A 12,448-nucleotide genomic window follows, 5' to 3' on the forward strand; every position below is an offset into this window, starting at 1 on the left:
TGCCTACCTTTTCCCATCTTTAAACAAAGGTGGGGGGAATGACAGACACGTCGCTGCAGACAGGTGGGAGGGGGTCACAGTCGCTACTTCCTGAGAGTTGGGGTGGGGCATAGGTGACGTTGGATGTGACAGGGTTATGAAGGAGGCTGAGGCCCAGGGTGGAGCCGGCTGAGAGCGTCAGTGTCCCTCGAGGTGCCCCACGAGGAAGGGTTAGGATTCAAGTGCATGCCACGGCCTGGGGTACCTGAAGTAAGCAGACTGGCAGGCCACAGTTTCTCCAAAATTATACTTTAATACATTCACGTGAGTTATACAAAGAGCCGGTCCCAGGGCCTGGCGGCGGCCAGTCCTGGGAGGTGACAGCAGCATGATGAAGTGTCTTCAGAGCTCAGGCCCCGGGGCCGTGCGTGGACCTCCAGGCCGAGTGTTGTGTGCAGTAGCACCTAGACCCCGCTGGCTGCGCCGGTGGGGATGCTAGCCCTAGATTTGCCCATCGGTTCTCTGAGCCCTTAACCCTCGCTGGGCCCAGTTTCCTCATCTGTAAAGGGGGGCAGAGAGAACGGTGTTTCCATTGTCCTGTACGTTACCGAGCGTGCTCGCAGACTGTGGGCCAAGGCACAGCGGAACTGATGAAGCAGGTTCTAGGATTGGGCCCAAGACTCCCTTTCCTCCCTGCAGCCCACGAGGATGAGTGGGGAGCCTGAGGGGAGTCTTGCTTCTTATTTCCCATGCCTGGTGAAGATGGGCATGACAGCTGGCACCGTCCTGGGCTGTGGCTGCCGAGAGTCAGAAACCACACAGGTGACCCTGCTGGTCACCTAGCTCAGGGCCTTGGGCGTGCGAAGCCAATGCTCTACCACTACCAGCAAGAGTCCAGTTGGTCTTCTCCCATTCCTCCCACAGCTCCTACCGTTGATTTGTGCGACCCTGAGCAAGCCCCTAAACTTTGTTTTCCTTTTCTGTTCAGTGGCGGGGATTACACTCAACACTGTCAAACCCCAAGGTATGCTTGATGGAGGGAGAATGGGATTGTGGGAGCAAGATGAGAAAGGAAGACTCATACTGGCGTGCAAATGAGAGGCCCTGAGGCAGAGAAGCAGAAGGTCTGTCTGAGAGGAGGGAGTGAGTGTGCAGCAAGGATGCTCGGATCCTGGTTAGGGTAGGGCCACTTCCTGTCCACTTGACCACCTGCAGGCGCTGCACTGGCAAGGTTTAGGTCCTGGAGACGGGAGGACATGGGTTTGATTCGTTTTTGGCTTTGGCATCTCTCTCAGCCACACACTCTTAAAGGAACCTTATTTTCTTCTTGTGTATAAGACAGATAACACAGAAACCTCCGAGAGTTGGCTTGGATTCGCCTCTGCAGCTGCTAAGCTGAGTGCAAAATAGAACCAGATAGCCAAGCTCTGCCTCTTGGCTCAGAAGCCAGGGTGGGGCTCAGATGGAGGGAGGCCTGATCAGGGGGCTGGGAATCCAGGCAGCACTGGGGTCAGTGTCTGTAACAGGAGAGCACACTGGGGTGAAGGACTTGTCCAGGGCAGGACACAGACCGACCTGGGCCTGGCTGGTAGTCCACGCTGGTTCAGCTGAGACATCAGAATGTGACGCAGGAGTCCAGATTCAAGACCTTTGCGGGAGGTTCTGGCTCTCTCTTCTGGTCACAAGTTCTTCATTTGCAGAGAGACTGAAAGTCATTATCAGCAGACGCGACAGAGCTCTGTGTGGAAGTGGCCCAGACAAACCATCTCTCGGGTTGGGCTCTCTCTTGCCCAAACACAGCCAGCCAGGGTGGGCTCTCCATGACCAGCTGGGGACTGCAGGTCTGAGGGCTCAGGCCCACCACACTGCATGGTCACTGGCTCTGTGACAGTCTCTCTTGCCAGAGGAGAGGGTCTGGCCTGAAACAGATGCTCAGTGGAGAGCTGTTGGTACGCTCTGTTCTGTAAATTGCCCCAGTCTGGGCTCCACAGCTGAACCACATACACAGCCTAGGAAGCAACTACCTGTTCATGGGGTGGGATGCAGGATGCTGAGTCCCTGGTCACTGTGTAACCTGAGTCAGACCCCAGCTTCTCTGCCCCTCTGCCTTCCACACCGAGGAAGATACCTCAGGCTTTGTACTGTTGGCTGAACTTCTGCCTGCGGAGGAAGCAGCAGGTGGCCAGCGTGGTGAGGACGACGGCAGAGGCCAGTGTGAAGGTGAGGATGATGATGAGGTTGATGTTCTTGAACCCACCCTTCCCGCAATCCTCGGGACTCACACGGCTCAGGGGCACCTCCTCCTGGGAGTCAAAGTGGCAGGTGAGGTCCCGAGTAGCGTCCACGTCCACCCGGCCCTGGTGTAGCTGAGCTGCCAGCCAGCCATTGCCGCAGCAGCTGAGCGGATTTCCCTGCAGGTACAGGCGCCGGAGGCTAGTCTCCAGGCCACCCATGGCATTGCCGGGCAAGAGGCTGAAGCTGTTGTTCCGCAGATCCAGCACCTCCAGGGACACAGCCTGTGTCCAGGCAGGCAGATGACTGAGGCGGTTCTCGGAAAGGTTAAGGAGCTTGAGTTGGCGGAAACATGGCAGGTTCACCTTCAAGACAATCAGCCCATTGCCTTGAAGTTCCAGTACCTCCAAGGATGCCTCCAGGCCCACCAGGGCTCCAGTGGCCACATCCAGGCCAGGGTTGTCAGAGAGGTCCAGCTCAGTTAGTGGGGTGTGGAGGAAGCTGCCGGCCCTGAGCGTCTCCATTGAGTTCCCTGCCATGTTCAGAACACGAAGGGTGGGGATCCCAGAGAAATCCACACAGCCTGGGGGACCTGGCTCTGCTGGGCCCCCACAGGGACTGACCTGATTTCCCCCTAGGTTGAGTCTCTGCAGACTTGCCAGGCTGGCAAAGGTATAGGGTGGCAGTTCGTGCAGGGCATTGTCCTGCAGGAGCAAAGTCTTCAGGGACCCCAGGGATTTGGTGCCCACTTCCAATGCTTTCAGCACATTGTGGCTCAAGTCCAAAAGCACCAGGCAGGGCAGGGAGCCCACACGCCGGGCCTCAAAGGATTGCAGGCAGTTTCGGCTGAGGTTGAGGAAGCGCAGGGAGATCAGGTGTTCAAGAAAGCCGGCAGGAACCAGATCGATCTCATTGTAACTCAGATCCAGGTTCAGGAGCTGGGAGAGGGGTTTGGTGCTGGCATTCCGGCTGGGGTTGGACAGTAGAGAGGCCGACCAGCCCTCAGAGGGTGCATGGAGGTCCTCACTGTCCTGGGGCAATCCCGCAGGGAGCCGGATGAGGTTGTTGGATACATTTAGGTAGCTAAGTCTTGGGAATGAGGCCAGATCTGGGAAGTGAAGCAGTTTGTTCTCCCGTAGGTCGAGCCAGGCCAGCTGGAACTGGGCCTGGGGTTCCGGGTCCATCTGGAATGCCTCGATACTGTTGCAGCTCAGGTCAAGTACCTGTAGCTGTTGGAGGCTGAAGTCTGAGATGCAGGTGAGGGAATTCCTGGAGAGATTGAGGTGGGTCAAGCGGGGCACGGCCTTGAAGGCGCCATCCTCGACATCCATCAGGATGTTGCTGTGGAGGTCCAGCCGCTCCAGGGCTGGCATGCCCTGGAAGGTGTGGCGTGCCAGGCGAGTGAGGCTGTTCTCTGCCAGTGAGAGAGTGCGCAGGCTCGGGGCTTCACCCAACAGCCTCTCCACCAGACTGTCATACAGACTGTTCCCGGAGAGGTCCAGGGAGGCCAGAAGGGGCAAGCGGCCCAGACCGCCACTGTTCAGTGCCGCGCTCATGGCGAGCCGGTTGTGGGCTAGGTTGAGGTGTTCTAGGTGGGGCAGGGCCTGGAAGACTCCCGGCTGGAGGAAGCTGATCTCGTTGACGCTTAAGTCCAGGTGACGAAGTGCTGTGTAGAAGCCCAAGGGGGAGACCAGGATGCTCTGCAGCCTGTTGCCAGACAAGGAGAGAGCTCGGATGTCCAACGAGAGCACTGAGGGGACCTGAAGGAGGCCAAGGCCCTGGCACAAGGCCTCCTTGTTCACCTAGAGAGAGCAAAGGTGGCAGAGAAGTTGGCATTCATAGGGGCAAGACAGTAGAACAGGATAGACAGTCTTCTCTAGAAAAGATGGCTAACTCTCCCCAAGCTTTTGGGGTGTGTGTGGAAGTTTGAATGTTACTGGTCCCCATAAGCGTATAGGGTGTGGCTTTGTTGGAGGAAGTGTGCCACTGTGAAGTTGGACTTTGAGGTTTCATATGCTTAAGTCATGCCCAATGTCTCAGACCACTTCCTGTTGCCTTTGCGTCAAGAGGTAAGAACTCTCAGCTCCAGCTCCAGCACCAACCATGTCTGCCAGGACGCTGCTGTGCTCCCTGCCATGATGATAATGGACTGAACCTCTGAAATTGTGAGCCGCCACCCCAGTTTATAGAGTTTTCATGGTCATGGTTTCTCTTCACAGCAATAGAAACCCTAACTAAGACAAGAGGCTTCCCCACAGACTCCCAGGACGCCAGAGCCTTTTCTTCACCCAGACAATGACACCAGGCTTCTCTCTGGCTCTGCCTCTGGCCGTCTAGTGGGTGCTAGGCAGGAGGGAGGTAGTAGGCAGAAATAGTAGGTGAATCTAAGGATAGATATGTGCTGATTATTGTCCTGCTATATGGGAAACTAAGCTAAGCTCCACTCAGAGTGATCCAGAGCCAAGAAGCAACATGGTCACAGCTCCCAGGTCCACATCCCAGATAAAGTCCCAGCATTAGGCTGGGAACTCCGGCAGGGTGTCCCATCAGCTGCTTTGATTTGGTCCACACAGCCTCAGATCTCATTCTCTTATGATCTGGGGTAGGCTTTGGACACAATACTTTCAGCAGCTGCTACCTCCTTCCAGTCAGTGACCCCACTTCTGGTGGCCTGCTCCAGCATGGAACCCTGAAGGTGGCAGGAATGCGAAGACTGGGCAGGGGAAAGGAATGCCAGGGCCCAACCAGCATTATCTGATGACAGCTGAGTGCCCACTACCAAGTCACATCAACCCTCCAGCTCCTTACCCCCAAATTAACTGTCGTTCCCAGCCCCTACTTTATATATCAGGAATTTCCGATTGGTCACCCTGTCAACAACAGCCTCAAGTATAGGGGTGATCTGATGGAATTACATATTTTTATCAAAGTCCAGGTCGGAGAGGATAAGGGAGTCTCCAGGATCACCCAGATGGTATGGAGGGAGCTGGGATTTGAACATGGGTCTTTCTGCCATGCTTGTCCTTCCACAAAGTGCATCTTTAAGGGTCATATGTAAATGCATACCTCTATCTGGTCCCAGATTGTCACTCTAGGTTCCCGAGTCCTCCCTAGCAAATAGTGGGACTTCTGCAACCAGCCAGCTTAGTTTTGCCCCTGCCCCCAGCCTATCTCCACCGACCGCCCCCACCACTGAACTACCCACCGGCTAAATGCCCAGAGACCGCTCAAAACCCACTTTGCCTACGGTATGCTTGGCCTCAGCATGGAGCGGAATCCCTCAAGACTCTGCCCAACCTGTCCGCTGGCCTCAGTCCAGTCTGCTTACGGTGATTATACCTAGCCACTCCTCCCACACTCTTCCATGCCCATCTCTGGACATGCGTGGATCAGATCTGTATGAGACTTCCTCACAGAGAACCCAACACCTCTTACAGCAAGGCTCCTCCAACTGTGTGTTCTCCCTATGGCCTGGTACCCCTAAACAAAGGCCAAGTGGGGACCTGCAGTCCGTAAGCTGGGAGCAGAGAAGGCCTCCACTGATGGACATGGATGTCTCGGACCTGGCCCACAGAAGGGCTCTGGAAATGTCTTTTATGAATGAGTTGCAGACATCTGTGTTTAAGTAAAGGGCTGAGGCCTTGATCCAATCAATGCCGGGGCGGGGGAGGAGGGGAGGAGGCAAAGGGGAGGAAGAACTAATCCGGATATTCAGATTAAAGCCACGGGAGACATCAGAGCAAAGGGAGCCAGTCCACCAGATTTCCATATGTTGAAGTCAAGGCCTGCCCTGGTGGTGACTTGCCTGGGCCACAGGGATCCAGTGATTGAGGTAGCAAGGAAAAAACACAAGTACCCCTGCCTGGTCTAGCTCTGAGGCTCCTCCTGAGGTGAGGGGCAAGGCAAGGTACTGTCTGGCCAAGGGCACTGGTGTGAACACCTTCTATATAAAGTACCTTGAATAGCCCTATACCTCCAGGAAAAGCTGCCAACTGAGATTCTAGGAGACCCGACAATACTCCTCCCCTACAGAAATTAGATACCTATTTTCTACCTCGTGTACAGGAGCACCCCGCTGTAGCCTGCAGCAGGATGATTCATTGTGAGCATGAGTTTCTTTTTGTGTAAGCTGAGCTCTCAACACCCAGGTACCCAGGCTAGCTGGACAACACCATCATGCACTATTTACCCTTCATTTGCAGTCCACACGCCACATTCCCCCATGCCACCCACGTACCCTCCCCTCTGGATGAGCAAAAGCTCCCCAGGACACCAGCTCCAGAGGAACCATGGCAGGAGCTGGCATAGCCTGAGACTGTCTATCAGGTACTGCAGAGGCCCAGGGAGCACCTGGGACCCAAGTCTCCGATCTAGCCTACACTTCAGAAGGAACACAAAGGGCGGGAGTTTCCTTGAATCCCATTTCGGTATCCTTTCTCCCCTTAACTCCAAGCTCCGATGGATTACCAGGAGTCTCTGGTGCAGAGATGATAGGGGATGGGCTTTGGCTATGGTTTAGCATCCCTGCTCACACTGCCGTATCAACCACTGCTCTGCTTTCTTCCTGATGGGGAAAAGGGCATGCCTTCCAACTTCACTTCCCATCCACACACACAGGAGGAACCTGTGTAAGGAGAGGCACTGGCCGTGAACCGTGCAGGGGGAGCTGGTTTTGAATTGTGACTCTGTCACTTCTACCCTTGGGATCCTTGGGGTCTCTGTCACTTCTACCCTTGGGGCGACAAGTCTTCTCTGCTGCTGTGTGTACAGGACTTTTCTGTGATGGTTCAGAAAGCCCTTTCCTGCCTATCATAGAAGGCTTCTCAGGGCATCCCTGCCCCGAACCCCCTGTCTTCTGGGTCAAAGCCCTTTACCTTCAAGGGCCTCAGTCCTCCAAGTCCCTGGGCATAGAGTGATGTCTGAAGTCTTTCCTGCCATTATTCTTGGTTGTAAGACTTTCAGGAGGCCTCCAAGGAAGAAGTGGTGGCCACAGCAGGGCACACAGACCCCAGGAAAGGGCTACTGCCAGGTAGCTGCTGGCATTTCTATCAACTGTAAGCAGATGTCCATTCTGTGCCCAAGAGCAGCTGGTGGTGGCCTCTCCCTATCTCAAGCCTACTTCACAAATGTCCTAGAGCAAGTGGCTCCAGCCTTCCTGATGCTGCGACCTTTAATACAGGATCTCATGGTGCAGTGACCCCCGACCATAAATTCATTTTTGTTGCTATTTCCTAACTATATTTTTGCTACTGTTATGAATCATAATGTAAATATCTGATTTGCAGAGACCCCTGTGGGGGTCATGACCCGCAGGTTGAGAACACTGACCTAAAGAGTCATTTTCTTGTCCTTCACAGGGTCACAATGTCTTTAGCATCTGCCTGGCTTGGAATAGGAAAAGAGCAGAAGTAAGTCAAGCCTGCCCTCTGTCCCCGAGGGCTCTCGGTCTACCGGATAAGATAGCCTTGGACCGTGCACCCAGCACCCCACATCCTCAGTCTGCTCAGCATGGAGATGGGTGGAAGGGCCTGAAGTCGGAAGTATCAGCCAGCAATGCCAGGGGGAGGCTTTCTGGGCAAGGCGGCATTTGACCTGGCTGTACTGAGTGAGGGAATTCTAACAGGCAGGCAGGCCAAGTCCAGGAGCCCAGCTGAGGAGGGGAGCTGTGCCCAGGAGAATCAGTACAGGGGAGCCTTTCCCAGCTCCTTTCCCCCAGGAGCTCCCAGAAGATGGGGGACATAGAGCCGGCGGGGGGGGGGGGGAGTTCCCTCTGTCCCTTGTTGAATGATCTTGGTTCATCTCCAAACCTGTGTTTCTTGTATAAAAAGGGAACAAGAGCGTTGGGTAAGCAGGTTTCTGAACAGTCTAGTGTATGCTCAACAAATACCAAGGCAAAACTCGAACCTTTCCTGGGTCCTCTAACCTTTGCTCCTGCTCTGGGCTGTGGGACACCCTTCCCCCAGCAAGGATGGGACAGGCACCCTTATTCTGCCTGCCTGGTGTCTTACCGTCCTGCAGGGCAATTGGTCTCGGTGCTGAGAGATAGCCAGGCCCAGAGTCAGCATGGCCGGGAGTAGCAGGATCTGGTGGCTCATGGCTCTGCCTATGGAGGAGAGGAAAGAGGAACAGTGAGGCCACTGCTCCCTGCACTACCGGCAGCACCCACTTGCCCTCCCTCGAAGATTCTAGACCAGAGCTAAGAGCAAGAGGCATATGGGCTTCTCGACTCGGGAGCCGAAAGTAGTGGAGCCCAGAACTTTCGGGGCTGGGGTAGGGGGCCAGGGATTGTGACTTTGAGGCCAAGCTGAGTCATTACTCAGAGGAAGCAAAACTTTTAAAGCAATGTGTGACTTGTCTGCTTTGGGTTTACCTAAGGCCCACCCGAGGCCGTTGAGATAGTCACGGGTATAGGCACTTGCCATGGAGCCTAATGGCTTGAGTTTGGTCTTGGGACCCCCACGTGGGAGGAGAAAACTGACCCCTGGACTTCACTAATCTCTACACACGAGTCCGCTCCCTTCAAATCAAGAAAATGTAATTAAAAAGAATATATAAAGGTCAACCTAGTAGAAGAAAATTAAGAGTGCTAAAATTAGGGGTGCTCAAGACGAAAAGGGACCCTAGAGTGGGAGGGAGATGGGCCTCAATTCCGTTTCCCCCGAAGCCCCAGACAGGCCCCAAGTCAGGCTCATAGGCCCCAAATGGAATGCCTCACGCTCCCTCATTTTGACCTGTTTCTTTGGGTTGGAATTCTCAGACTCTGTCATTGTTCATCATTGTTCGGGGTTGGCCAGGGCGCTAACAGGAAGCCCCACCCCGGCACACTGCCAGCCCTCTACTTTCACTAAGGGCGATGGCTGCCCAAGGCCACGGAACCCACTGCCGCGTTAGCAGGGTGGGGGCCCACGAGGACCCCAGAGGCCCTCAGCAGGGGTGAATCCCCGTGGACTTGAGCCATGTGCTGAGGAGACAGATCAGCCGATTCATCTGATTAATTAACGAATGAATGAATCCAGTGGCTCCCATCCTGGATGTCGGCTCACATCTAGCTTTGGGCTAGGAGACAGCCATGAGAGTGGGCTGAAGAGATCACAGCCGGACGCAGCCGGCTCACAAGGAGGGACCACGGGACTCGGAGCTGAACACCTGGCAGCTCCCTCCTCTCCAGGTCCCATCATCTCTCTGACCTCATTCCCGGAGGTGGATGACAACCACGTCAAGTTCTGCTGAGGATAAACGGGACACAGTCTACGGAGGTGACACAGGTTATTACACCTCCGCCGTCAAACCTGACAATTACTAACTCTGTCAGTCCCCACAAGGACTCGGTTCCATTTTTCTTACACTTCTCATCTTACAGAAGGGGGGAAACCAAACAAATGACAAAAACCAAACCAAAACAAAACCAAGGCTCAGAGAGGCCGAGCCATACACACACCGAAGGCATCACAGCTAAGTGGCAGGCTTAGCTTCCGGGTCTGTGCTACCTCTACACCTGAAGGTCTCCGCAGAGGGTGCTCAGTATGAGAGCTGCCGCTCTGAGTGTTGCCTCTGGAGATCGGCAGGCCTTCGCCGTGACAGGACCCACTGGCCATGAAGGCTGCTCTGCCTTCATCTTGCTGAAACACACAATGGCCCCCAGCCCGGCCAGTGTGGCCCTTTTAACTCTCTTTCCTGGCTCCCCCAGGGCCCTACCCTGCCCCAAGCACTCTCCTTTCACTGCAGGCTGTGAGTTCACAGGAAATTTTGTTCTTTTGGTTCAAAAGCAGTCCCCACCTGCTTGTGAACATTAGCATACGCAGAGCTAAATGAAAACCCCTGACCTTCATCTCCGGGGCCTGGGGAGCTGGCCCTCTCTGGTGTCTCCCACCTGGCTTCTCTCATCATTATACCCCCACACACACCTCTCGGGGTCCTGAATATGTGTATTTCCTTTGGACCTCTGGGTACCTTTCATTGCCCAAGCCTTGCCTTCTTTTGTTCCCCCTATGGCTGAATACCTACCTCCCCACCTCACTGAGTGTACCTTGGATGCCGTGTCCTCCGGGAAGCCATTTCTGATTCCCCAGGGCTGTGTTCTTCAGACTCTAACAGTTGCTGAGCTTTTGACAACCCAGTGCGGAGCACAGAACTCACCCCAATATGCTCCCCCAGCCCATGAAAAGAAAGCACCCCAGATGGCACACCAGCATTCGAGTCTCCAATGCAGAAAATGTGGGTGAGGGGGGGTCCCCTGACTCCCTGCACCCCCTTGCCCTCGTCCTTCCATAGCCCACCAGGTTCAAAGCTGCTGACCTTCAGCGCAACAGCCAACGATACTTTCTGTGTTCTCGCTTCCCTCTGGTACGGGACATGGATGTTCCAAAATCACACGGCAGATCTCAGGAGTCACTCCGAAATCTCCAGGAGCACCCAGGTTTCACTCTCTCTCCCATCAGCTCCTCCGACCACTTCCTCACCCCCAACAACTCCTCAGTCCCACCCCAGAACCTTCACTGCCTGCCTGGGGCTCTGCCTTGTGCTCCCTCTACCCAGCATGCTCTTGCTTGGGCTCCATTTCTCATCTGTTTTGTTCCTCAAGTAGATGCTCACTAAAGTTCTCTCGAGGAACAAGCGGCTGAACGAGGGCAGAAGTTCTGCTGCCGTAAGGACATCAGGACCCAGGAGCTCCCACAGCAAACCTGGGGTTAAGGAGGCGATGGGGGGGGGCCTCTATCGCTACCCCCTCTGTCAAATCCTGTTCTGCCCTAGCATGAGGCTTCTACACATCTAGAAGGGACAGTCCCCACTGCACCACAAAACTATGGTGGAAAGAAACCACAGTTGTGCCTTTCCCTTCAGCCTCTCACAGGGAGGATCAGGGGCATTAGAATCCAGGCTCACAGTCAAGCCCCACCACTAGCTAGTCTGAGTCCCCCAGGGCAAGTTCTTTCACCTCCCCTACCTGGAGGGCAGCGGCGTACGCTGGTTCCCATTGCACCACTGGCCACCGTTAGCCCAGGTGGGAAGTACCAGGCACCACAGTGTCCTTCCCAGATGGTACAGGGACCAATAGGGCTGAGCATCCCAGGCAAGGTGCACTAGGAACAGAGGTCCTCGGTCTGCAGGCACGTGACTGCATTCTGACATGGAGAAGTGTTAAAGACTCTCTGTGTACGTGCTTCTGTGTGTCTCTGTGCGTGACAGAGAGAGAAGAGGACAGACAGACAGAAACAATGCCCCCTACTCATGCCCTACTCTGCAAGGAGGTCACACGTTTTCCTAAGCCCTTGACTGATCTCAGGTCTTTTCACCCTCACAACCACCAAGTGAGGGAGTTACTGCAATTCCTATGTAAAGACCAGAAGACTGGGGCTCAGGAAGGCAAAGTGCCTGATCCCCAGCCCCTAGATGTGGGGCCGGGGACTCATGCAGGTCTACAGACCCTTAGTGCTGTGTGGTCTCTAGCGGCACGAACCCCACTGGCCCCCTGGAGCACAGGAGATTTGGAGAAATGACTTACCCAAAGTCACTTGTACAGTGAATAGAAGAGTCGGGACCAGAATCCAGCCCCTCTGTCTCCAAAGAACTGTCAAGACTTCCCTCCTACGTTGCCCAGGAGCACACTGGGCGGTAGTGCTCTGGTCTGCTCTGACGTACTGGCAGAGGGGGCCTGGGAGGGCAGCTTCGAGACTCACAGGGCAGTGAATCACTAGGGCAGCCCGTTCTGGAGACATCCCACATCTCAGGGGAATCAGACCTTAACCCAAAGGAATGTGGCTTTGATGCGGAATGTCAGGGTGGAGGTGGAGCGGGGATGCCTCCCATCTATCACCCATAAAGCAGGTCTGCTTCAAGTCTCTCCAAAGAGCCCTGGGGTATCCCCTCCAAAGACAGCAGTGGTGCTGTGGAGAGTCCTTGTCTGCCTCGGGAAGACTTGAATTCAAACCCTGCTCTGCTAGCTCCACTGCGTGCTACTACGCACGTCCAAGACTTCCGGCCTTGATTGTCCCAGCTGTCAAATGGGAACACCCATCTGAGCCCTTCCCGGTTGGGTGGGGGGGAGATCGACTAAGACCTGAGTCCTGTCCAGGTTCCGGAGTCAATGCCGCTGTCCGCCGCCCCTACCTGGCTCAGCGCCGCCGCCGCCTGGCTCCTCGGCACATCGTTCGCGCAGCCCGCCGGGGTCCAGCCCGCCGAGCCCCGGGCCGCTACAGCGCCGCTCCCGCCGGCCGCGAGGGGGCGGCGCCCGCCCTTT

General features: G+C 55.3%; 1 protein-coding gene across 4 annotated transcripts; it reads right to left on the bottom strand.

The window, feature by feature from the left end:
• Positions 1–272: 272 nt before the first annotated feature.
• Positions 273–12,436, bottom strand: Lrrc32 (leucine rich repeat containing 32). Of its 4 annotated transcripts, none has more exons than XM_048435090.3 (3): positions 12,319–12,436; positions 8,220–8,314; positions 273–4,013 (listed from the first exon to the last, which is right to left on the bottom strand). In XM_048435090.3, the coding sequence occupies exons 2-3, from the start codon at positions 8,304–8,306 to the stop codon at positions 2,109–2,111; spliced, it is 1,992 nt and encodes a 663-aa protein (XP_048291047.3). In that variant the 5' UTR covers positions 8,307–8,314; positions 12,319–12,436; the 3' UTR covers positions 273–2,108. The 4 variants fall into 4 exon arrangements, with proteins under 4 accessions (XP_048291047.3, XP_048291045.3, XP_048291046.3 ...); XM_048435088.3 differs by lacking the exon at positions 12,319–12,436 and adding an exon at positions 11,714–12,180; XM_048435089.3 differs by lacking the exon at positions 12,319–12,436 and adding an exon at positions 11,156–11,311.
• Positions 12,437–12,448: the final 12 nt, after the last annotated feature.

This window comes from Myodes glareolus, chromosome 24 (assembly GCF_982192425.1).
Source record: "Myodes glareolus chromosome 24, mMyoGla1.1, whole genome shotgun sequence".
In the NCBI taxonomy this organism is placed as follows: Eukaryota; Metazoa; Chordata; class Mammalia; order Rodentia; family Cricetidae; genus Myodes; species Myodes glareolus.